The sequence below is a fragment of the Mirounga angustirostris genome, unplaced genomic scaffold (genome assembly GCF_029215605.1).
Source record: "Mirounga angustirostris isolate CCGP_5_RB_7025 unplaced genomic scaffold, mMirAng1.0.hap1 SCAF_9, whole genome shotgun sequence".
Taxonomy (NCBI): Eukaryota; Metazoa; Chordata; class Mammalia; order Carnivora; family Phocidae; genus Mirounga; species Mirounga angustirostris.
This window is the reverse complement of record NW_026991717.1, coordinates 134,903,177-134,925,872: the sequence shown is the minus strand read 5'-3', so window position 1 is coordinate 134,925,872 and position 22,696 is coordinate 134,903,177. Positions and strand designations below refer to the sequence as shown.

At 40.3% G+C, this 22,696-nt stretch overlaps 1 protein-coding gene across 1 annotated transcript in view; it reads left to right on the top strand.

Annotated features, from left to right (window-relative positions):
• Positions 1-22,696, top strand: part of DICER1 (dicer 1, ribonuclease III) — a 72,231-nt gene that overhangs the window by 28,676 nt on the left and 20,859 nt on the right. The window contains 14 exon segments of the mRNA XM_045901465.3: positions 109-239; positions 1,227-1,361; positions 1,798-1,958; positions 3,977-4,145; positions 5,336-5,808; positions 12,151-12,283; positions 13,716-13,958; positions 14,508-14,662; positions 17,256-17,388; positions 18,130-18,205; positions 19,022-19,161; positions 21,098-21,277; positions 21,510-21,723; positions 21,950-22,103. Of these exon segments, the coding sequence (XP_045757421.2) occupies positions 109-239; positions 1,227-1,361; positions 1,798-1,958; positions 3,977-4,145; positions 5,336-5,808; positions 12,151-12,283; positions 13,716-13,958; positions 14,508-14,662; positions 17,256-17,388; positions 18,130-18,205; positions 19,022-19,161; positions 21,098-21,277; positions 21,510-21,723; positions 21,950-22,103 (2,497 nt within the window).

Here is a 22,696-nt window from a genome sequence, read left to right as displayed (position 1 = left end):
ATGATATATAATAATAAAGATTTCCTTAGCTGTCTTAATCGTTAGTAGTCCGAGAGCCAACTAGATAAGATTTGTCATATTTACATGGAGTATTATATTTGTAATCAGCAAACCAGGTTGCTCAACAAGTGTCAGCTGTCAGAACTCATTCAGATCTCAAGGTTGGGGAATACTCAGACCTAGAAGTAAATGCATCTTGGACAAAAGAGAAATGGAACCAAGAGTTTACTAAGCACCAGGTAAGACTCGTAGAGAAATTTCACTTTTGAAATCCCTGCAAGTCCTTGGCTTCATTCATGAGATCACCTGTAGCCTTGAAAACTCTACTTCCCTGTACTTCCCTGTACTTTGTCAGCCTAGAAATGAGCTCTGACACCCTCTTTCTCACTGGAGGTCTCACACCAAAACCAAATAAAGAGTCATGTATGTTGCTGTCTTACTTCATAGAAGAGAATATGACTGATTTACTTGCTTGAAAAACACAACTTCTGATGGCCTATTTCCAACTTGTAGATAGCCTGCTTTTCAGAAAATTTATGCTTGGGTTGAAGGTCTTGAAACTGGAGACATTTCTTGGTTGAGATCTTTGGGTCTTTGAGAGACTTCCTCTAACTGACCCGTTTCTGTGGAAGCTGCATGTGTGGAGGGGCTCTTGGGTGTGTGTGGGTCAAGTGGTTGAAAGGGGCTTCCTCACCGACCGGGAGCAGTCCGCAGTGACGAGTATGTCTCGTGGGATTGAGGGATTGTCTGTGGGATTGAGTCTTCATCAATAAAACACTTCAGTGTCCACACACTGATGAGTGATGACACCATAAAAAAGAATGTTGAGTCTTTGCTTTCTTCCAGAAAACCTTGTCAGTTTAATGGGAAAAAAGAGGAAAACATGGTGTGAATTGTTTTGGGAGTTAATTAGACTGATAGGTCTCATCAGTCAAAATATGGCTGTAGGAACCTGAAAACCTGAAGTAGATTTAGTAGATTTATCATAAAAACATGGTCTCTATTATCAAGGATTTTTTTTCTCATAATCTCTTTCCATATTTTCCTAATTCTGCTTCTTGGTTCCAAAGTATAAGCTTCCATACATTTAAAATTTTTGTTTTAATTTTGACTAATGAATTTCTTAATTCTCACCCACAACATAATGTTTCCATTATCTGATTTAGTATAAGTGTATCCAGGCAGGTGAAAGGCACATTTGTATACTGATGCTAGTTTTCTTTTAGGTTCTCGTTATGACTTGCTATGTCGCCTTGAATGTTTTGAAAAATGGTTACTTATCACTGTCAGACATTAACCTTTTGGTCTTTGATGAGTGTCATCTTGCAATCCTAGACCACCCCTACCGAGAAATTATGAAGGTAAATTTTTAGATTTTATCAGTCTTAATTTAAGTCAGATTACTGAGAATAAGCAGTGTTTTTACATATCAAAGGCAGTAATATTAGTTACCAGTTTTGGGAACTTTGTTCTGTGTATGGATAACGGAATATTAAATTAATTTTCACTTAAATCTATTATAATGAACTATCGTAAATAACTTGTAGTAAATCTAAATCTGGAATAAAATTTTAAACATGATACAGATAAACGAAGTATATAATCTGATAAATTAATTATATAATCTCTCATAGCATATTTAAATGTGCCTTTTTGATAAACAGGCCTTTTAACAAGCTACAGTAATTCCGTGAGTCGTGTTTGTAGCATTCGTCCGTCTTCTCAACCTGTTAACGTCTCTCTTGTGCTGGCTGTGCAGAACAAATTCCTTACTGTCCGTGTCTTTCATTGTGTTAGCTCTGTGAAAATTGTCCATCGTGTCCTCGCATTTTGGGACTCACTGCTTCCATTTTAAATGGGAAATGTGATCCTGAGGAATTGGAAGAAAAGATCCAGAAACTGGAGAAAATTCTGAAGAGTAATGCTGAAACTGCAACTGACCTGGTGGTCTTGGACAGGTAGGCGCTGGGGGCTTGGCGGCCTTCCCTCCCTCCCGTAGGCTCTCCCGGCCGGCGCCTGCTCAAGTGAACAGATGGATGCCGCAAGGAACAAAGCAAGTTGGAGAATTCTGTCAGGACAGTTGCCCGCGAGGGCGAGGATCTATCTAACCTTATTTCCACACAGAGCAGCAGATGGAGGGGTTTCTTCATTCCGAGAGAAGATTGCAGAAGCTCGGCCCCCCCTGTTTGCAGACATTGGCGAGGACCTGGAACTCGGACAGGAAATTTGTGTTCTTTTCTGTCCATGTGTGCTTGGTTGTTCCAAGCTAAGTGTCCTGTGGGATAGTTTGAAAGAGCATTCACTTATTGACAGAATTCAATATTTTATAGTATGTTTTAAAATGATTGGAAACAGCCCGTAGTTTTGAAAATGGGTGTTAGTGTCTGAGAAAACCGTGTATGCTTTCTAGGTTTGTCTCTTTTTGAGAAGGTGGCTATTTTGTTTCAGTAGAACGTGCACACGTACGCACTTTCTGATTTGAGTTGGTGGAAAGGAGCCTAAATAAATAGGTTTTTAAATATAATTCAATTCATATTAAAGTATCCTTACGTCCTTATGAGATACAGTCTTTAGCAGGGCTAAAGATTATCAAGTGCTGGTTCTTGGAACAGTTATAATAACTAGAGAAGCTGATTTATCAGGGTGTGGAGTTAAATCAGATGGGTTTTGAAGTACTGGCTCCGCTGATTGGAAGCTGTGTAACTTCAGGTGAGTCATGTACTCTCCCAGATCCTGGAAAATGGCGTTGACGGTAGTTTCAAGGGATTCTTTGATGCTCAGTCACATGAAAAATGGCCGTGTGCCTGCCACTTAATAGGAACTTGGGGAAAGTTCTCCCTGTAGAATGAGATGAAAACGTAATGTTTCAGATTCATGGAACTTAAGGATTCAAATGCCACATGAAGTACAAATCTCAGGGCCTTTTGGACATGTTGTTTTTGACTCCCTTGAGCCCAAACGATCTGAGATGGAAGTAAAAGGCTGTACTTCTGCTTTTATCTGCCCCAAATTAGATTGGTGGGCTTGTACACTTGAAGTTTTCAGAAGTAGAGGTATTAGAGCATTTAAGTAAAACTGATAAGTGATCTCTTGAATCTGGTACTTCCTAGTTCTCTAAGTTTGACTCTGTTTAAGTATAAATTCTGATTGAGTATAAGGAGAACTGTAGTATTTAAATATGTCTTTAGTATATTTCTTTTTTTTTTTTTTAAAGATTTTATTTATTTAACAGAGAGAGACACAGCGAGAGAGGGAACACAAACAGGGGGAGCAGAGAGGGAGAAGCAGGCTTCTCACTGAGCAGGGAGCCCGATGCGGGGCTCGATCCCAGGACCCTGGGATCATGACCTGAGCCGAAGGCAGACGCTTAACGACTGAGCCACCCAGGCGCCCCATGTCTTTAGTATATTTCTTTTCCTTAATCATTGTTAGTGCTTGTAGAATACTATGTGCTATTCCAGTTGTCATAGTTTATGAAAGGCGTAAGAGATCCAAAGATGATACCATAAGTGGTTGAAAGTTAGGTGAGCTTTCCTTACAAGGATACGTTAAAAACACATTAAAATAAAACTGACATTTGCAAATGGGAAAAATTTCAAATAGTATGGAAGTGGATAGATTTAACGATAACACTTTCCATGTAGGATCTGCCCCTCCATCCCTGTTCTGCTTCTGAGAAGTGATCATTACTGAGTTGTTTGAGTATCTTGATGCCCAAGGAGGCAAAAGTTGAAAGTCTAAACCTAAAATCCTGAGATAATAAGGTAATGACAAGATTCACAAAATTCTCTGAATGTCAGCCTTAGGCAGTCGTTCCTTGAGCCTTCCAAGCGAGCATAGGCACAGATAAAAGTGAATACCCCGTTCGGAAGACCACTGCGAGCCTGCCTGTGATCCCATTAGACACATCATAATGGATCGGCGTGCTGAAGTGAGTTTCTGGTGGCAGTGACAACTTGTGTTTCCCCCATTAAAGATACACTTCTCAACCGTGTGAGATTGTGGTAGACTGTGGGCCATTCACGGACAGAAGTGGCCTCTATGGCAGACTGCTGGTGGAGCTAGAGGACGCACTTCACTTTATCAATGACTGTAACGTATCTGTGCATTCGAAAGAAAGAGATTCTACTTTAATTTCTAAACAGGTAAGCGTGTACGAGTAAGTAGAGAAAGCATAATTAAAAGACTTCTGTTTATTTTTAATATCGAAATGAAAACATGTTTCTAATGAGGCTATTGTGTGTTTTAGTTTAAGGCCTCATCTTCTTATCTCTTCGGACATTTTTCATTGGACAGATCCTGTTGGGTTGAGTTTACGGTTACCCAACAGATAATTAAATATAGACCTCCCTGATTTAAGGAGATGGGTTGGGGTTCATGTCGTGATTTAGTCCCTGCTGGAACCCTCGGACTGAGCGAATACCCTGTGTGTAACTGGAGCTGAGCCCGTCGTTCCTGAGTGGCACAGCTTTGGGAGGAGATCCCTTAGATCAGTGGTCCTCAAAGTGTGCACTCCAGTTCAGCAGTGTCCGCGTTCCCCTTAGAACTTGGTGGAAAAGCAGATTAGGGGTCCTATCCTTCACCTGCTAAAGCCCTGCCTGTTGGAGGGGTCCAGCTTTCTGAGATTTGACAAGTACTCCAGTTATCCCGATGCATTAAAATTTGAGACCCATCGTCCTAGGACTTTGCAGCCATTTGTGAACAACAGTGTTGAATCTGAGTCTCAGTTTCTCTCCTGCTGATTTGCTCTGGAGCAGCAATGCCCAGACTCTTTCCAATCCTTGATTTCTTATTAAGTCTCTGTTCCACCCAGTTTGTCTTTCACCTGCCTGCGGAGCTGACCGTTCCTCGGTTACAGCCTCGTTGTGGGTTTACATTCTGCTCGGAGCTGGAGTTGTAAGATGTGGCGCTCTGGGTGTAAGGTGCAGGGAAGGTTGACTTGCTCTTCTTAGATACCTAAAATAAAATTACTCTGCTGCATAATTCCTTGCATATTTACCTGGAAGTAAATGACTCAGTTCTACTTGTAACTAATGACAGACTTGAAATTAAATCTTATTAACCTTATACAGTTGCGTCTTTTATTTCCTATTATTTTTTCTGGGGAAAACAAAAGGATGGTTCTGGGCATATATGAAAAAGTAGAGATTGAAAAGACCACTGGCCATTCTTCCCCCCGCCCCCCAAGCTTGAGGAATTGACCTCAGTGTTTATATTAGCAGGGAAAACTTCTTTTGAAGGGGCAGATTGAAGACAACTTAAATCCTAGTTAAGCCTCATATGAAAATGCTACATGATGACTGTTGAGCATTTGGCTCTTCGCATTTTTTTGTAGATCCTGTCAGACTGCCGTGCGGTGTTGGTGGTTCTGGGCCCCTGGTGTGCAGATAAGGTAGCTGGAATGATGGTAAGAGAACTGCAGAAATACATCAAACATGAGCAAGAGGAGCTGCACAGGAAATTTCTATTGTTTACAGACACCTTCCTGAGGAAAATACATGCACTATGTGAAGAGCACTTCTCTCCTGCCTCACTTGACCTGAAATTTGTAACTCCTAAAGTAATAAAACTGCTTGAAATTTTACGCAAATACAAGCCGTATGAGCGGCAGCAGTTTGAAAGTGTTGAGTGGTATAATAATAGGAATCAGGATAATTATGTGTCTTGGAGTGATTCTGAGGATGATGATGAGGATGAAGAAATTGAAGACAAAGAAAAGCCGGAGACAAATTTCCCTTCTCCATTTACCAATATTTTATGTGGAATCATTTTTGTGGAAAGAAGATACACGGCCGTTGTCTTAAACAGGTAAATCGCTTAAGATTAACCAGCATCCTTTCCCATAGTGGAGGGGGCAGTTTTGGTTTTGTGAAGCGCTGTGCTGTAGTAATAGCTTGGAACCTGGCAGAAGGCTTAGGTGAGTGTTCTCTGTTTGGCACCATCGTACCTCACGTGTAATGTTGTGCTGGAATCTTCAGGGAGGACGTTTGTATGACTGTAGCTTTCCTGAAAGGCTAGATTTGACAGGACCTGGGATTTTTTTTTCTTGGAGGATGCAAATCTGTTCTAATCCATTTAAAATAGAGAGTAAGGGGGTGCCTGGGTGGCTCAGATGGTTACGCGTCTGCCTTCGGCTCAGGTCATGATCCCAGGGTCCTGGGATCGAGCCCCGCGTCGGGCTCCCTGCTCGGCGGGGGGGCCTGCTTCTCCCCCTCCCTCTGCTTCTCCCCCTGCTCGTGTTCTCTCTCTCTCTCTCTCTCTCTCTGTGTCTCGAATAAATAAAAAAAATCTTTAAAATAGAGAGTAAGTGTAGAAAGATGAAGTTACATTAAGGTAAAAAACATTTTTTGTTTTGCATTTAGTTATTAGAGTCAATTCAGATACGGTTCATCTGTGACTATGTGTTAGGCATTGTGTTGAGCATTTCACACCAAGCTTTCTCCTTCAGGTCATCTTAGGATAAATATTATCTAGGAATTATTGTGGCTGTCTTTTTGTTGGTGGTGGTGTTAACTTTTTTATCTTAACCAATATTGATTCATGTCTGCAAGTTCAAAATGGAAAAAGTTCAGAACAATTGGATTGGTTCATATGCTATATATTAAAATTTTCGGAATCAGAAGAAAATAAGAATGTTAGAGAAGAAATCAGAGGATATTGGCAAAAGATGACAGTGCATCATCCAAAGTTAGGCTGTGGATTTCCACGACCACCTGCTTCTTTAGTGGAAGTTGATTTTTCCTGAACATAGACCCTGCCAAGGAGCTGTCCTGCAGATTTGTGTCAAATGGTCGTGGAGTGTATGGTTCTTTGCGTGTGTGTATAGACGCTGTAGTATGTTGGGGCCAGAAAGGGTCCTTAGTTTGTGCTTCAGACAATGATCTGTTTCTCTAGGAGACCCATTAATTGGCCAGAGTTGATCTCTGAGAGCCAGTTGTGCAAGTAGTGATCTCTGAGGAGAAATTCAGCTTTGGTTCCTGTGGTAATTTGGGATTTTTTTTTTTTTCTTTTCCTAAACTGCTTCTGACTGTTTGGGGCTTTGAAAACTGACTGGAGTAATGAGAAATTGGACTCTGGGGTAGTCATCTGGCAGTTTTTAGTCTGGTAATTTTCATAGTCATTGGGCCTGATCTCTATGATGAATACAAAGCAAAATAACTTTAGGTAGTGAATTACATTGGAATCAGAAGTTTAAGGTTGGAAAGGGACTCATTGACTATCTAATCCAGTCCACTTATTTTTATAAAAAAAAAAAAAAGGGAAAGGGCCTCAGGAGGAAAAGTGATTTGCTCTGAGTTAAATTGCCAGGCAGTGGCAGAGACAATTCTAGAATCCTGATATCCTGCCTCCTAGTTTCCAGTTCCTTCTGCAGTCATAATGCTCCTGGGTGTCAGAGAACGCTAAAAATCCATGTGGAAGACGGCTAGGAGACAGACCAGGGAGAGCCTGACCATCAGGATTATTTCTTAGAATGGGGGAAAAGGCATTTCAGGGGTCAGAGAAGTTTAATATCAGTACAGTTCCAAGCCTTGTTATAGACATGCTCCCTGCCCCCCGTACAGGATGGTTTAAGAATTAAATACATTTTATGGCGCTTAGAAAGAAGAAGTGGCATATTTTCTTCTTTTCTCTCTTCTCTACATGCATTCTTAAGTGTAGAGATGTGCCAGTTTTCATGGCAGGAATATTAGCCTGAAAAGGTTTATCAAAAATCAATCAGTTACTTCCTATTGACTTTGAGGATCAGATTAATTGTGATCAACTTTCATAAAATGGGGCTGGAATTTAGTGTTGGATGATGAATCAAGAGCGGTTTGAGGGTTGACTTTATGGGCAGCTAATTAAATATACAATAGAGGTCTTGTTCCAGTAAGCTTTTTAATAAGCTTAGAAAAACTTCCTGAAATCTAGATTCGTTCCTTCCATCAATTGAATAGGAGGAAAAACCCTCAGTGAACAGTTTCATGGGAGTCTGTTATTGTGATACATGGGCAGTTTTGTCCTCTCCTAATTAAAAAAATAAATCATAGCTACTTCGTAGACGATGTAGCTACGTGTACAGTCTTATGTTTATAGTTTTCCTTTTTGCCTTATGTATATAGGGCTTTATGGTTTATAACTTACTTTTAGATGTGTTTTTAAGTTTTACAACACTCCATGAGGGAGGAAGGTAGATGTTTTTACTATATTTCAGATGAGGAAGCCAAGACTCAGTTTGTGACCCTCCCCAAATCACACAGATACCAAGAGGCAAAAATGGGCTTCCGGTCTCCCACGTCTGGTGCTCTTTTCACTGTGTGATTGACTAGTCTTGTGTGACACTGGCATGCGACAAGCCTGGGTTCACGGCCTCCGTCTACCCCTCCCCCTCTATTTCCCTCCTAACTTTGTTTACAGAAAAGTTGCAAAGAGCGTACAGAGCTCCCCTGTCCCCCTCACTGGGTTTCCCCCACCTGTTGTTAACATCACACGTTACTGTGTACCTTTGTCACAACCTGGAGACCAGCTTTAGTGCGTTACTGTTAACCAAACTTCAGACTTTATTTTCATTCACCAGTTTCCCCATTAATGTTGTCTTCTTAATCCAGGGTACCATATTGCATCTGGTTGTTGCATGTCCCTACTCTCCTCTGGTCTTTTGTATTTTGTTTTTCCTTGGTTTTGATGACCTTGACAGTCTTGGGGAGTACTGGTCAAGTATTTTGTAGAATGGCTCTCAATTTGAATTTGTCTGATGTTTTTCTCAGGATTAAAATAGGGTTTTAGGATTTGTAAGAACACTGCAGAGATGAAGTGCCCTTCTCATCACATTGTATCAGGGAGACTCACCGTATGGACATGAGCCATCACTGGTGATGGGAAACTTCATCACGTGGTTATGATAGTGTTGCCAGGCTTCTCCACTCTGACTGTTGTTAATTGTTTTATTCCTCACTTTCTTCTCTGGAAGCAGGTCACCAAGTTGAGCTCATCCTGGAAAGGAGGGCTTGAACTCCATTCCTGGAGAGGAGCGTATTTATGTTTATTATTGGAATTCTTCTGTAAGGACAACTTACCTCTTTGATCCTATTTATTAATATTTATTGACTTACGTTCTTTTGTCACTGTGGGCTCATGTTTGTTTATGTTGCACTTTGGGTTATAATCTGATAGTAGGTGGTTTATTTTGTTGTTCAAAATGTTCCACTCTGGGCCACGGGGAGGGCGGGGGTGCTCTTTGAGTTTAGTGCCTGTGTCCCTTGGACAGGCCCTCATCCTGGATTTTTTTTTTTTTTTTTTTTTAGCACTTCCTGACTTTCTAGCCCTACAAGATGCTCCAGGCTCTTGTATTTTTGCTACTCCAGCTGTAGAATCAGCCATTTCTCTACAGAGCCCTGGTTCCTTTCATTTCTACCCACTTTTCTAGATGTATATTTTGTGAAAGTTTTTTTTAACTTTTAAAGCTTTAAATAAAGAGAAATTTTTCTCTCTCAGGATCTTCATTTGTAAAATAGTAATAGTCTCTCTGTCTCTTTACAACATATATAAAAATGGCTGTTTTATCACCTGATACAGTAGGTGCTATTTTCTTACGGGCTTTATGCACACATTTGGGGCATATAGGATCCGTGTACTGGACCTATCAGTCATAGTTTTTTTGGTAAGATCCCAGAGGAATTACATTGGATTTTCTCACATTGATAAGGAAATATAAGGAGTAAGGATACTATTAAAAGCTGTTGTTGATAACGTGCTTTAGTACTTGGCAGACATTTCAAATGATGTGTTTGTTTCTTTGAATTTTTTTCCCTTTACGGTTGTCTGCATAAATTAGCGCTTGTAGTCAAATCCCAGTTCCCTAGGATACATCTACCAGTTCAGCATCCATATTTGCCATTTCTGGCCATGCTGTTTCCCGTGTAATTGGGGCGGGGGGCAGCGTGTTGTACACACACCATGTGATCTGTACGCTGTCACCAGCTGAGCGAGTTAGGTTCAGAGATGGAGGGTGAACATATAGAAGCTCTTAGTTTTGACAGCAAGTTATGTCTCCTGAATATAATACAGTTGGCTCTTGAATTTGAATGCTTTTAAGTTTCATTTTCTTCGTCAATTTTCACGGAATTTTACAAAAATGCTGGTCTCTGATGGATTTGAAATTAGAAAAAAAAATAACTGGTTCTTAGCTGCTGATAGTTTCAGAAGCCCTGTGCACAAGAGATCAGCTGGGTTTGTTGAATCGCTTGCTTGTGGAGCCGCCCATATAAACTCAGTGTAAAAATCAAAAGAAACAAGTAAGACTTTGTCTTATCAGTTCATGGCACCGTGAAATCTATAAGCAGTTTGTGTTACTCACTTGTAAGCTCCCTGACCACTGTAGACTTTGTTGTTTCTCTGGAAGCCTATAGTTTTGTCTGAGGAATGTGGTCAGACATCCCTTAATTTATCGGAAAGAGACATTTTCCTCTCTGAACATCATCAGCATGGGTATATAGCATTTAATTACTGCTTACAAGAGATTTGGTTTGTTAATGTACATATTGTCTCTTCTGTTCTCTGCAGTATTGATGCGAGTTTCATTAAGGAGAAATGCATTTACTCTTAGTGCTTCTGCTTCTTAGTTAATTGAAATCTGCTAGACTGATCATTTTGGCAAAGTAAAATACATTCTTTGCCTAATTAAATTAATTAATTTGCCTAATGCCTGCCATGAAACGCATTTTTTTAAGCCTCTGTTACATTCACATTGATGCTTATTTACATAAACTAACATTTGTTAAGTACATATTTCTAAGATAATTGATTTCATAATTTAGACTTTGGGGCATGCGATTTGTTTGCAGGTAACATTGCTTTCTGCTACTGACATCATAAGTTTATTATAATAACTAAACAGAGCTTGGAACATATTAAGGAAGTTCCTGATTCTGAACATTTTAAGTATTTGAATTTAGAACAGACTCTTAAACTAACCTAGACATGCAAGTGTTTGGCTGATTTGGAGGCAGGAAGATATTCTAGATGGCCACTCAAGGTTTCTTCCAGCTCTTTGATATTAGTCCGTTTCATGTATTTAAAAAAAACAAGACAAAAAGAGTGGTTTGACTTAAAAATGCAATTTTCTATTAGGAATTTATACTGTGTGTATGACTTCAGAAGAACCATCTGGAATCACTTATGTCAGGTGTGGAACCATTTATCCTGTGTGCTGAGTTTTTGAATGTGGATATTTCCAAAATAGCTGTAATGGCAGCACTAACTGTTAACCTTCTGTCCCCGTGTAATGTGATCCCATCCTGTAGCTCTTTGCCGTTTCTTAGCTAGAAGGCCAGCTTTAGGTTACTCGCATTCTGGATTAATACAGAGGAACAGGCAGGAAGAGGGACGAGCCGGGAAGCCTCCCTCTTTCATGACAGGATGGGATGGGGACTCTGGCACTGCCCTGTGGTACAGAGCGAGAGTGGTGGTCGGCGGCCTGGGGGCAGGAAAGTGTTGGGAATGGAGGCACTCCCCAGTAGATAGGCATTTCTTGCCCTGGAGCTCCGCTTCCAGTGATAAAAAGGGTATCAGGGTAAGACTAAAAGAAATAACCATGCTCGTTTCCACACACAGCGGGGGCTCTTTGTCCATGTAGCAGGAGAATGAGGTTTCCCTTACTGTAGAATCGCCCTTTGGCCCCGGGTGTTGGCACTCTGTATAAACTTGGCCATGGAGACAAGGGCGGTGATGGCCGCCACAAGTTGTGTGTGCGTGTGGAGAAGTGCATTGAGCTTTCAGAGGTGTGTGGCTTTTTCATTATAGGTCCTGGCCTGAAGCCAAGGTATATGAGGATTCCATGTTTCTCTCTGCCTAGTTCTGTCCCCTACCAGGCCACGTTTCTATAAATCATCACGACCAAATTAGAAAGTTTGAAGTACCGTGACCATTTTGTTCGTCAGTATAAATCAGCCCTGTATCTGGTATTGTAAGGGTTTGGTCCACAGATCTACACAGGGAAGAGTGGCAGTGATTTCTGTTGAAGCTGGTTGAAAAAAAATCACCGAGACCATTTTGTTAGGTATGTTGGCAAAACACACGTGTATTTCCATTGTCAGGGAGACCTTACAAACAAAAGTTTAAATTTTTTTCCCTCAGCAATGCTTAACTTCCAAATGTATATAATTTTCTTAGATTGATAAAGGAAGCTGGCAAACAAGATCCAGAGCTGGCTTACATCAGCAGCAATTTTATAACTGGACATGGCATTGGAAAGAATCAGCCTCGTAACAAACAGATGGAAGCAGAATTCAGAAAACAGGAAGAGGTAACAAGTTGAAATAATTGTACAATAACAGTTTTCAGAATATATATAAACTCTGCTCATAGGAACTCCCTTTCTTCATAGTTGCTTGGTGTTTATAGAATATTTGCTCATAGATAGACTCGCTGTCTCCTGTGAAGTAGCTGTATAGTGATTCATATGTTCAGAATTAGAATAGCTGTCTGGTAAATCAATTTTCACTTAATTGCCATCAACCATTTCATTTTCCTTTATTGGACTGATGGCATTTCATAGAAAACCAAAGCATGTGTAACCATAACTCCTGTTGACTCCATGTGACTGAGCAACAAAATGAATTTTTTTCCTAGAAAGTGTTTTGTTTTCCATTTAAAGTCCTGCCTTGGTTGAATACGTTAAAGGTTCTGGCTTAATTTTTTTCATGCATTTTAAGATTTTAATATAGGAGACAGCATTGTAAATATGTGAAACCTAATATAGTGTTCTGGCTGGCAAACAAAAACTTTTTATTTGAAGTTTGTTATTTAACTTAAAGGTAGAATAATTCACACTGAAGTTCATTTTCTGTGTCATAGCTTTTTGATAATATTCCAAGTTTGGGGAGTCCAATAGCCAGCCGGTGTGATAGATCTGTTTAAAAGCCAACTTACTTTACTTATCCTGGATTGAGAAATGATGTTATTTTAAATTTAATATGAAAAAAATTTTCACTTTATTTTTTAATCAGTAGTTCTGAGTCCTTAAGTTGAAAATGTCCCAGGATGCCAGAAAATAAGTAATGCCTTACTTATAATTTTTGAGTTACAAGCATTTTAGGGATTTTAGTGAGTTTTGACGTCTTTGGAGGGCTGTTGGCACAGTCTCCCAGACATAAGACACTACCACGGGGAGTCAGAGTATCAACAGGATTCCAGAAGTGGATTCATTCGGTCACTTTGTTGGTTAGATTCTTTTGTGGCCATTGAAGAAGCCAGCCTCTTCAATCCGAAGGCTTTCTGTGATTTGTACATACTTCTGTATGGTAGAAAGTCACTTTGATTTTTCAAGTCCTATTCAGTTGAGAATTGTCATTAAGTCAGAGTCTCTTTGTCCATGTGTTCATGCATCTTGAGTTTTGTGTGGTGTTGTCGTCATCTTTAGCCTGGACCAAAAGCTTTAGTGTACCCAGAGTGTGTGTCGGAAATGACAGTTGTGGGACGCCTGTGTGGCTCAGCCGGTTAAGCATCTGCCTTTGCCTCAGGTCATGATCCCAGGGTCCTGGGATCGAGCCCCGCATCGGGCTCCCTGCTCAGCAGGGGGCCTGCTTCTCCCTCTGCCTGTAGCTCTCCCTGCTTGTGCTCGCTCTCTCTCTGAAAAATAAATCTTAAAAAAAAAAATGACAGTCATCACTTATTGGTTACTCCGCTGTTCCTTTGGAAATTTCTTAGAATTGCTTTTCGTGGTGGACTTTTTTCAGGTCCTTAGGAAATTTCGAGCACATGAGACCAATCTCCTCATTGCAACAAGTATTGTGGAAGAAGGTGTTGATATACCAAAATGCAACTTGGTGGTTCGATTTGATTTGCCCACAGAGTATCGATCCTATGTTCAATCTAAGGGAAGAGCAAGGGCACCGATCTCTAATTATATAATGTTAGCAGATACAGACAAAATAAAAAGTTTTGAAGAAGACCTTAAAACCTACAAAGCTATTGAAAAGGTAAGATCCAAAAATCAATATGCTATCTCTAAGTTACTTTTTATGTGCAGAGAAATAGATAAAAACAGCTTTATCTAAATAGTCTCAGCAGGGGTGTGCAGTATGTACATTATAAGAAAGTCAAGTAATTATAGAGCTGCAGTATTTTGCAAAGTGTTTGAAAGCTTGCAATGAAAATGGTCATATGTGTTATGGGGGGAGAACCCTGGAAAGTGTCGTGTTAATGTGGACAGTGTAGTCATAGTTGAGTGACAGAGTTGTGGAGCGATGGGAGGGTGATGATATAGCCCCTGTGTGTGTGTGCGTGTGTGTGTGTGTGCGGGTATGGTACCGTGCAAACCTGTGTGCGTATAGCTAGTGTCTCCACATGATTGGAGCTGGGGGCACTGCTTTGGGAGGGAGTTTGTGCATCAGGTGACTTGGAATATTGAAGTGTGTTTAGGAGAGCTGTTTTGTGTCAGGAGAGCTTTTTCTGTAGGTACAGGGGCAGACTCCTGACATATGCAAAGAAAATACTCTCATCATAAAATCTGTTCCTACAATGTTCAGATCTTGAGAAACAAGTGTTCCAAGTCAGTTGACACTGGTGAGACTGACATTGAACCTGTTGTGGATGATGACGATGTGTTCCCACCATATGTGTTGAGGCCCGATGATGGTGGTCCACGAGTCACAATCAACACGGCCATTGGACACATCAATAGGTATGCTATGAAATCACTTGCATGGAAACCGTAGGAGTATTGCAAGATTTAAGTTTAAACCTGTGAGTATTGTAGTGTTTACCTTTTGCAAGTATTCACCAGTCTTTCTGTTTATGGCTTATACTATTTTGATGAGAGAAAGAAGAGAAGTTGCTTTTTTCCATTCATTCGTCTTTTTGATCAGAAGGCAAAATCAGTATTGTGCAGTAATAAATGTTTAGTTTTTGTTGGCAAGGCTGACTTAAGGCATGCTTATTTTGATTAGATTTTATTTAATTTTATAGTGCTCACTAATTTTTTTTTTTATTCTGAAATCTGTTGTTTTGTGCCATGAATGTTGAGGGATGTTGAATTTTTCATTAGCTATGATATAAGATTATGATAAATTAACTCGCATTTTTAATTATGTCCTAATTTACTTTGTCCTGAATTGGTAATAACATTTCTAATAACTAAGAAAAGCAGATACATACCTAGATGATGTGTCAGGATAAATTTCCGTGCAGAGGCAAAGTAGAGGAGCAACTCACATAAGATTTTTTTTTTTTAACTTTTTATTTTGAAACAATTTCAAACTTTAAAATGTTGCAGGAATACTGCAGAGAACTCCCATTTACCCCTCACCCAGAGAGACCCATTCAGCTTTCACGAGAATGTTTCTTTGTAGTGAAAGGATCCAAGCCAGGATCAAGGGTTGTGTGAGTTTTTCTCATCTCTCTAGTCTCCTTCAACCTGGAATCATTCTTGTCGTTCTCTGACCTGAATGACCTTGCAACTTTTGAAGATTATAGGCCAATCATTTTGTAGTCTGTCTCACAGTTTGGTTTTATCTGATATTTTCTGATAATTAGCCCCGGGTTATGCATTGGGGCCTGCACATCACAGAAATGATGCTGTGTTCTTCTCATCCTGTCCTTCTGGGTGCACTCGATGTTGATTGGTGCTCTTCCTTGTGGTGGTGGCTCTGATCACTTACGAAAGGTCTGCCAGCTTTCTCTGCTGTAAAGTTGCCTTTTCTCCATTTATAACGAGTGCATATTTCATGGGGAAACAGTTTGAGACAGTGTAAAATTTACTCCTCTTCCCAGTGTCACCCATTGGTTTAAGTATCCATTGGTATTTCTTGCCTGAATTGATTATTGCTGTGGTGTCTCCAAAATGGTGGTCTTCTGATTCCATTATTCTTTCTATTTGTTGGCATTCTACTGGAACAAAGAGCTTTCTCTTTTCTCCACTTACTTATTCCCTTTATTATTTTTTTTTATCTCATATGAACTGATGGAGTTCTGTTTTATTCAATGGGTTATAGTCTGGTTACTGTCATTTATTATTCATTTTGATGTTAAAATTATCTCAGATTTGGCCAGTGGGAGCCCCTTCAAGCCAGTCTTTTTATGTCACCATTATTCTTTGATCACTTCCCTATTTTATGGCATACTAAGATTTCTAGCCTCAACTTCTATTTTCCCTGCCTCTGCCTAGATATTGGCTATTTCTCCAAAAGGTTCTGGTTTCTTTTAGTGGCAAATGCCTGGTGTTTAGAAACCAAAATCTGGGTGCTAAGCACTGGGTGTGCTCATTGTCCCTGGAGTATTGCCGCTGCCGGACTCCTTAGACAGAACTAGAAGCTACATTTATGTGTGTGTGTGCGTATTCATGTAGACATGTATTTATTTCTGTGTCTCTGTGTTGTTTCCTCCTTTTACTGTCACACCACAGGGTTCATTCTAGCTTTCCTCTCTTCCATCTTTATTTCTGGCTTCTTCAGTAGTGAGAGATAGGACTCCATTGTCCTCAGAATCGTTACGTTTACGTCCAGTCTCCCTGAATGTAGCCAGTCTCCCACTCTGCAGGGCTGCCACTGTGTTTGGGTGCCCTTACTGCACAGGTCGTGACCTTACAGGGTATCCGCTCATGCCAGTGCCTTCCTTGGGTGCGTTCTGCCTCTACCGATTACCTTCCTGTCCCAGCGCCCTCCTCGCTCAGTCTCAGTGCCCCTGAAGCTAGCTTCCTGCCCTCTAACACTCTCCTGCTGCTGCTGTGGGGGTGTGGTGGGCAGCAGGGGTGGTCTTCTTGTTCTGACGCCTTCCGTTGTGTCAATACTGGGCTGTCCTTCCAGCCTCTTCTGATGCCTCCCTTGCACAGGCCCTGAGAGTTTGTGGGTGCATGTACGATATTAAGGAACAAACACTGGTGGCATGTTCTCTTAATGGATTCTGAACAGTATTTTCTGCATTCTACAATCGCATTGGACATACGTTATCTGTTTAAATTCAAGTTTTAATTTTAATTAAAATTAAATAAAATTTAAAAATTAGTTTCCTAGCTGCCTCACCACATTTCAGGTGCTCAGTGGCTGCCCCACTGGACAGTGTAGACACAGAACATCATTGCAGAAGATTCTGTTGGACCAACACTGTTCCATCTTATTGAAAGTTCGAAGTGGTGAAGCTCAAACTTCACATACAAATACCAATCCAGTAGAGGGGAGAGGGACATGAAAAATTAAACTTGAGGCTGTGAATATCAATACAGATTTTTTCCTCAATTTCTCAGGTGTAGATTTAGCATCAGAATTTCTTTTTCTTCACAGATACTGTGCTAGATTACCAAGCGATCCGTTTACTCATCTAGCTCCTAAATGTAGAACCCGAGAGTTGCCTGATGGTACATTTTATTCAACTCTTTATCTGCCAATTAACTCACCTCTCCGAGCCTCCATTGTTGTAAGTTTAGAAAAAGAAATGATTGTGCTTTTAAAGTATGTCATTAATGGATTGTTTTTCAGCTTCTCTACGCCAGCGCAAGTTATAGGAAAATTTAGCTTTAAATCTGTTCTTAAGCATAGGTTTACAAATCTCTTTTGTGGTCACCTACATGTTCAGACCTTCAGTAGACTGTATGAGTAGACAACCTGAAGTTCCCTCTAGGATCTTACTAATACCAACATTCAGCTGTGGCTTAGACACTTATAGGGACAGAATTTATTAAATATATTTGGGCTTCTCTAGCTGTTTTGTTGTTCACTCGAAAATCTGCCTTTGCGTAACTGCCGTCCTTGGTCCCAGTACTGATTTCCAGATATTCCGAGATGACTAATTTCTCTTGCACATGAAAATTTGTCAGTGCTGTTAACTTGTATGTTACAGCCACGTTTTGATGTATCTTTGTTTTTTCCTTATTTGTAGATTAGTGAAAATAAGCTACATTAAAATCTTACTGAAATTTGTATACATTAAAATTGTCAAATCTTCGTTATAACTTATCTAGGTTTTACTGGGCAGGACTTTTAAAAATGGCTATTTCAGCTGTGGAGATGAGGCTTTTGACAAACTTGCTGGCATTTTTCAAAATAAACCACTTTGCTTTCATAAAGTTCGGCTTTAAAGATACTGCTTTCATAGAAGTTTTATGTGTTAAGGATAGCCACGTGCCTGTACAGTGGAAATGTTTTTTGTTGCTTTCAGGGTCCACCAATGAGCTGTATCCGATTGGCCGAAAGAGTTGTAGCTCTCATTTGCTGTGAAAAACTGCACAAAATTGGTAAGAGTGTTTGAAAAGCACACACAAATAAGAATCAAGTTGAAACACTGTCAAACAGAAGTGTATCAGGGACTTGCTGGGTGTCTGAGGATTTTGTGGCGTTGAACTTGCTGCTCTCACTTACGGCAGTGAAGACTGGATGGAGATCTGATGTCACCTGAGGGTCCTGTGACACGGACCAGCTCACTGCAAGCAGCTGCGCTGTATTTACTCCCCTCACTGACCCCTTGTCATTACAGAGAGGTCTTCTTGTCACTGCTGAATCATGGACACTTGTGTTTCAATGGGTCAGTCTCTCAAATTAGTTTACAGATTCGTCCATTAAAAAAAGAGGGGGGGGAGTCTTTATTTTCCATAGACTTTGTAAAACAGTGGCTATGTGCTGTTTTTCTGTTTCACTGTTACTGAAGAAACTTTTTTTATTGGAGTAGAGTTGATACACATTGTACATTGGCTTCGGGTGTCCCACGGAGAGATTGCACGAGTCTGTACATGATGCTCTGCTCATGTGCAGCCGCCCTCTGTCGGCTTACAGTGTTGGCCCGGTACCCTGCACTCCGTTCCCTGTGCTGTGCCTTGTGTAGATGTGATGTTTGCATCTTAGAACAGAATTTGTGGCCCTGCTCACTGAGTATATGAACACCAAAGTAGACCGCCTGACGCATCACTTCTGATCAGCTTGTGATACGAAAAGTACAGATGCTTTAGTTTCATTACCCTTCCACTTGCTTTCTAACATACTGCTGCTCTGGATACTCTAGTGATTAGAGAGGCAACATCCGGATTGTTTGTGTTAATTGTCTTTACATTTCTTAGGTGAACTGGATGACCATTTGATGCCAGTTGGGAAAGAGACTGTTAAATATGAAGAGGAGCTTGATTTACATGATGAAGAGGAGACCAGTGTTCCTGGAAGACCAGGTTCCACAAAACGAAGACAGTGCTACCCAAAAGCAGTTAGTATTGGTTAGAACCAAATACAAATCTGGCCTTTCTGACTTTTTATTTCCAGCCACATCAAATCGACATTCCTTTGCTTGCCTTCCCAGACCGTGTAATTTGGCCCACTTGGGATCTCCGCTCACTTCCTCCCATGACAGCTTCTCTCAGATCAGCCAGCCCCTCCTTCCCACGTGCACTGTGTGCACTTTCCCACTTAGGACATTGCTTTTGTTTTTCTTCTCAAAAGGAGTATGGACTCATTTGTCAGATTTCTGTCCAGAATGAGTCTATTTCTTTTAAAGAGATATTTCTTGTTTCATTCACTTATAGTGGTAAGATTTTTGCTTTCCTAATGTTTGGGGCTAAGACAAAAGAGGATTTGCACGATAAAATAGGCGAATGAGAGGGTGCTCGCTCCACATGGTGTGAGGATGGTGACAGCAAGGATTTGTCAGGAGGTAGGCCATGGCCTGCGAGCGGTCAGAACCAGTCCTGTCAGCATGCTGTGTCTGGCTCCGTCTGTGGCATCCTGGTGGGGTTCGTGCACTACGACACCCCTGAGTCGGACTTCTAATTAAAGCCATACTGGGTGGAAGAACTTGTTTTAAAAATATTTGCTAATGGGGCACCTGGGTGGCTCAGTCGTTAAACGTCTGCCTTCAGCTCAGGTCATGATCCCGGGGTCTTGGGATCGAGCCCCACGTCGGGCTCCCTGCTCGGTGGGAAGCCTGCTCCTCCCTCTCCCACTCCCCCTGCTTGTGTTCCCTCTCTCGCTGTGTCTCTGTCAAATAAATAAATAAAATCTTTAAAAAAATTATGTTAATATTTGTCCCCTATAAGAATCGCAAACCAAAGCAAAAATTTTGCTGTGTATTTTCATCTTAGCCTAAAAGTGTGGTTCTTTGTTTCATTTTTGCAGTTGCATTGAGTTGTTACTTTTAAAAAATTTTCACTAAGTTTCACTTGAGCATTTTCAAGATTCAGAATCATGTCGTTTGTTTAAAAATTATGAATGTGACCCATTCCCTGAAATGCTTGTTTCCCAGCCTTCCTACTCTAACATTAACCCCAAAGACCACTGGACTCGTTTCATATGGCAGACATCGTCATTAGTAATAAGTGTTTTAATTAACAAGTACATTCTGGATTATCTGATATTCTATCACTGTAACCATCTCCGAGCCGGCATCTCTATGCCTTTTAACTGCAGATGCAATCATTAATGTCCCTGAGCCTCAGAAATTGCACACCTCTCCTGCGTAGGGTTGTATGAATATTGAAAGTTTAGAAACAATCTCAGATTTATTAAATTAGGTTTCATATATAATTAGCCATTAAAAATGATACAAGAAAGATACTCTCATTGTAATAACTGGAGAAAAAATCAGGTGACAACAGTCTTCGTTGTGCCGTTCCAGACATAATGGAAAAAACACCTATGTGTATATGTTTATCTGCATTTATACACAGGAAAAAGTCTGGAGGATGATACAGTATATCAGAAGTTAAGGTTATCTTTATATAATCATGTAGGACTTTTAAAATTTTGCATTTTAAATTTTAAAATTTGCATTTGTTTTCTGTGTCCACAGTGTTAAAAGACTAAAAATCCCAAGGAAGAAAAGAGTTCTCTAATCAAAAGAAGTAACTCAAATGAATAGTGTTTCATAGACAAGACCCTACAGGGTTTGATTGTTTTATATAATTTTGGAATTATCTAGTGAGCAGTGCATCATGAGGTAGGTGACCCCAGGCCACCTTGCAGCCCAGACCTGAGAAGGGCTGGCTCTGCAGCGGGGTTAAGTAGTTCGGTCTCCCTTCCTGGCTGTTTTCTTACCTTTTTCTCATCAGCTTTTAGTAAAGCTAGGAAGAAATTTGTTTTCTTGCCCGTATCTGGAAAAGAGGCTGTTACATGTGATCTTGATGCTTAGGTTTTCTTTCCAATTCTAGATTCCAGAATGTTTGAGGGATAGCTATCCCAAACCCGATCAGCCCTGTTACCTGTATGTGATAGGAATGGTTCTGACAACACCCTTACCCGATGAACTCAACTTTAGAAGACGGAAGCTCTATCCCCCTGAGGATACCACAAGATGCTTTGGAATACTGACAGCCAAACCCATACCTCAGGTAGACGGCTCCTTATGACTCTGATAAAAATACCTTGTTTTTTTTTAAAAAGGGAACAGCTATTTGCGAGTAACTATCTTATGTTACCTCAGAATGTTTAGTATTTAAAAATCAAGGTGTCCCTTCTATTTCCTGGATTGAAAGCATTGTTCCTCCTCTGAAGTTAAACATTTATAATGGAATAAAATATACCTGTTAACTTTGGGGATGCTTTATTTTTCTTTTTGCTAAGATCCCGCACTTTCCTGTGTACACGCGCTCTGGAGAGGTGACCATATCCATTGAGTTGAAGAAGTCTGGTTTCACGTTGTCTCTACAAATGCTTGAGTTGATTACAAGACTTCACCAGTATATATTCTCACATATTCTTCGGCTTGAAAAACCTGCACTAGAATTTAAACCCACAGACGCTGATTCAGCATACTGTGTTCTACCTCTTAATGTTGGTAAGAAGGGCCCAGACCCTTAAAGTGTTTGCTGGTACTAGCTCAAAAAGGGAAGTTTGCTTACCATGAGTTTATTGTGGATGCTAGAGAACTCTTGTACTAGAGACAACTCTACCTTAGACACATAGATGAATATATGGCTTAAGTAAGAATCTTTTCTGTAGTACATTTTGTTTTTCCTCGGTAGTACATTTTAACAAGCTAAAGAGTCTTTTCCTTCCCTAAGTGAATGACTCCAGCACTTTGGACATTGACTTTAAATTCATGGAAGATATTGAGAAGTCTGAAGCTCGCATAGGCATTCCCAGTACAAAGTATTCAAAAGAAACACCCTTTGTTTTTAAATTAGAAGATTACCAGGATGCAGTTATCATTCCAAGGTGGGTATTTAAGTAGAAAGCAAAGGGGTGGCGGTATTTTGTTTAAGGAGACTCACTGGTTCGAGTGGAAACGTCAGTGGGCTCTAGCATTGAGGTCACTAGTAGGAAGTTTAAGTGTCTCTTCCTGGTGGGTCTGTTCCCCCTGGTTGACTTCCACTTGTAAGAAAACACCTGGAAGAAACACCATTGGCAGAGGGGTTTTACCTTGGGAAGCTCGGGTCATCTAAGTGATGCCGAAAGGCTTTCTTAAAATCTTCATCCTCTTAATCCCCAAAGTCTTAAAGGATTCGATTGTAAATAATAGCTTCCTAAACTTTTTATGAGGAATAATGAGTGGTATTAAGTGCAATGAAGTAGTAAATCAGAATGCTTTTTTTCTTATTTCAGAAAGATTTAGGGGATAGACTTTTTGAGCAATAAATTTAAATATAGGAACTTTTCATAAAATGAGAGTACTGGCTGTAATTCAGTCTTTCTTTGATTTTTTCTTCTTTGTGGAAGCCGTATTTTAAATGTTAGCTATCATCAAGCTGTTGGTGTCTCGTTGTATTTATGCCGCCAGGGCCTTTCGCATCTAGCGTATTAGTAATGCA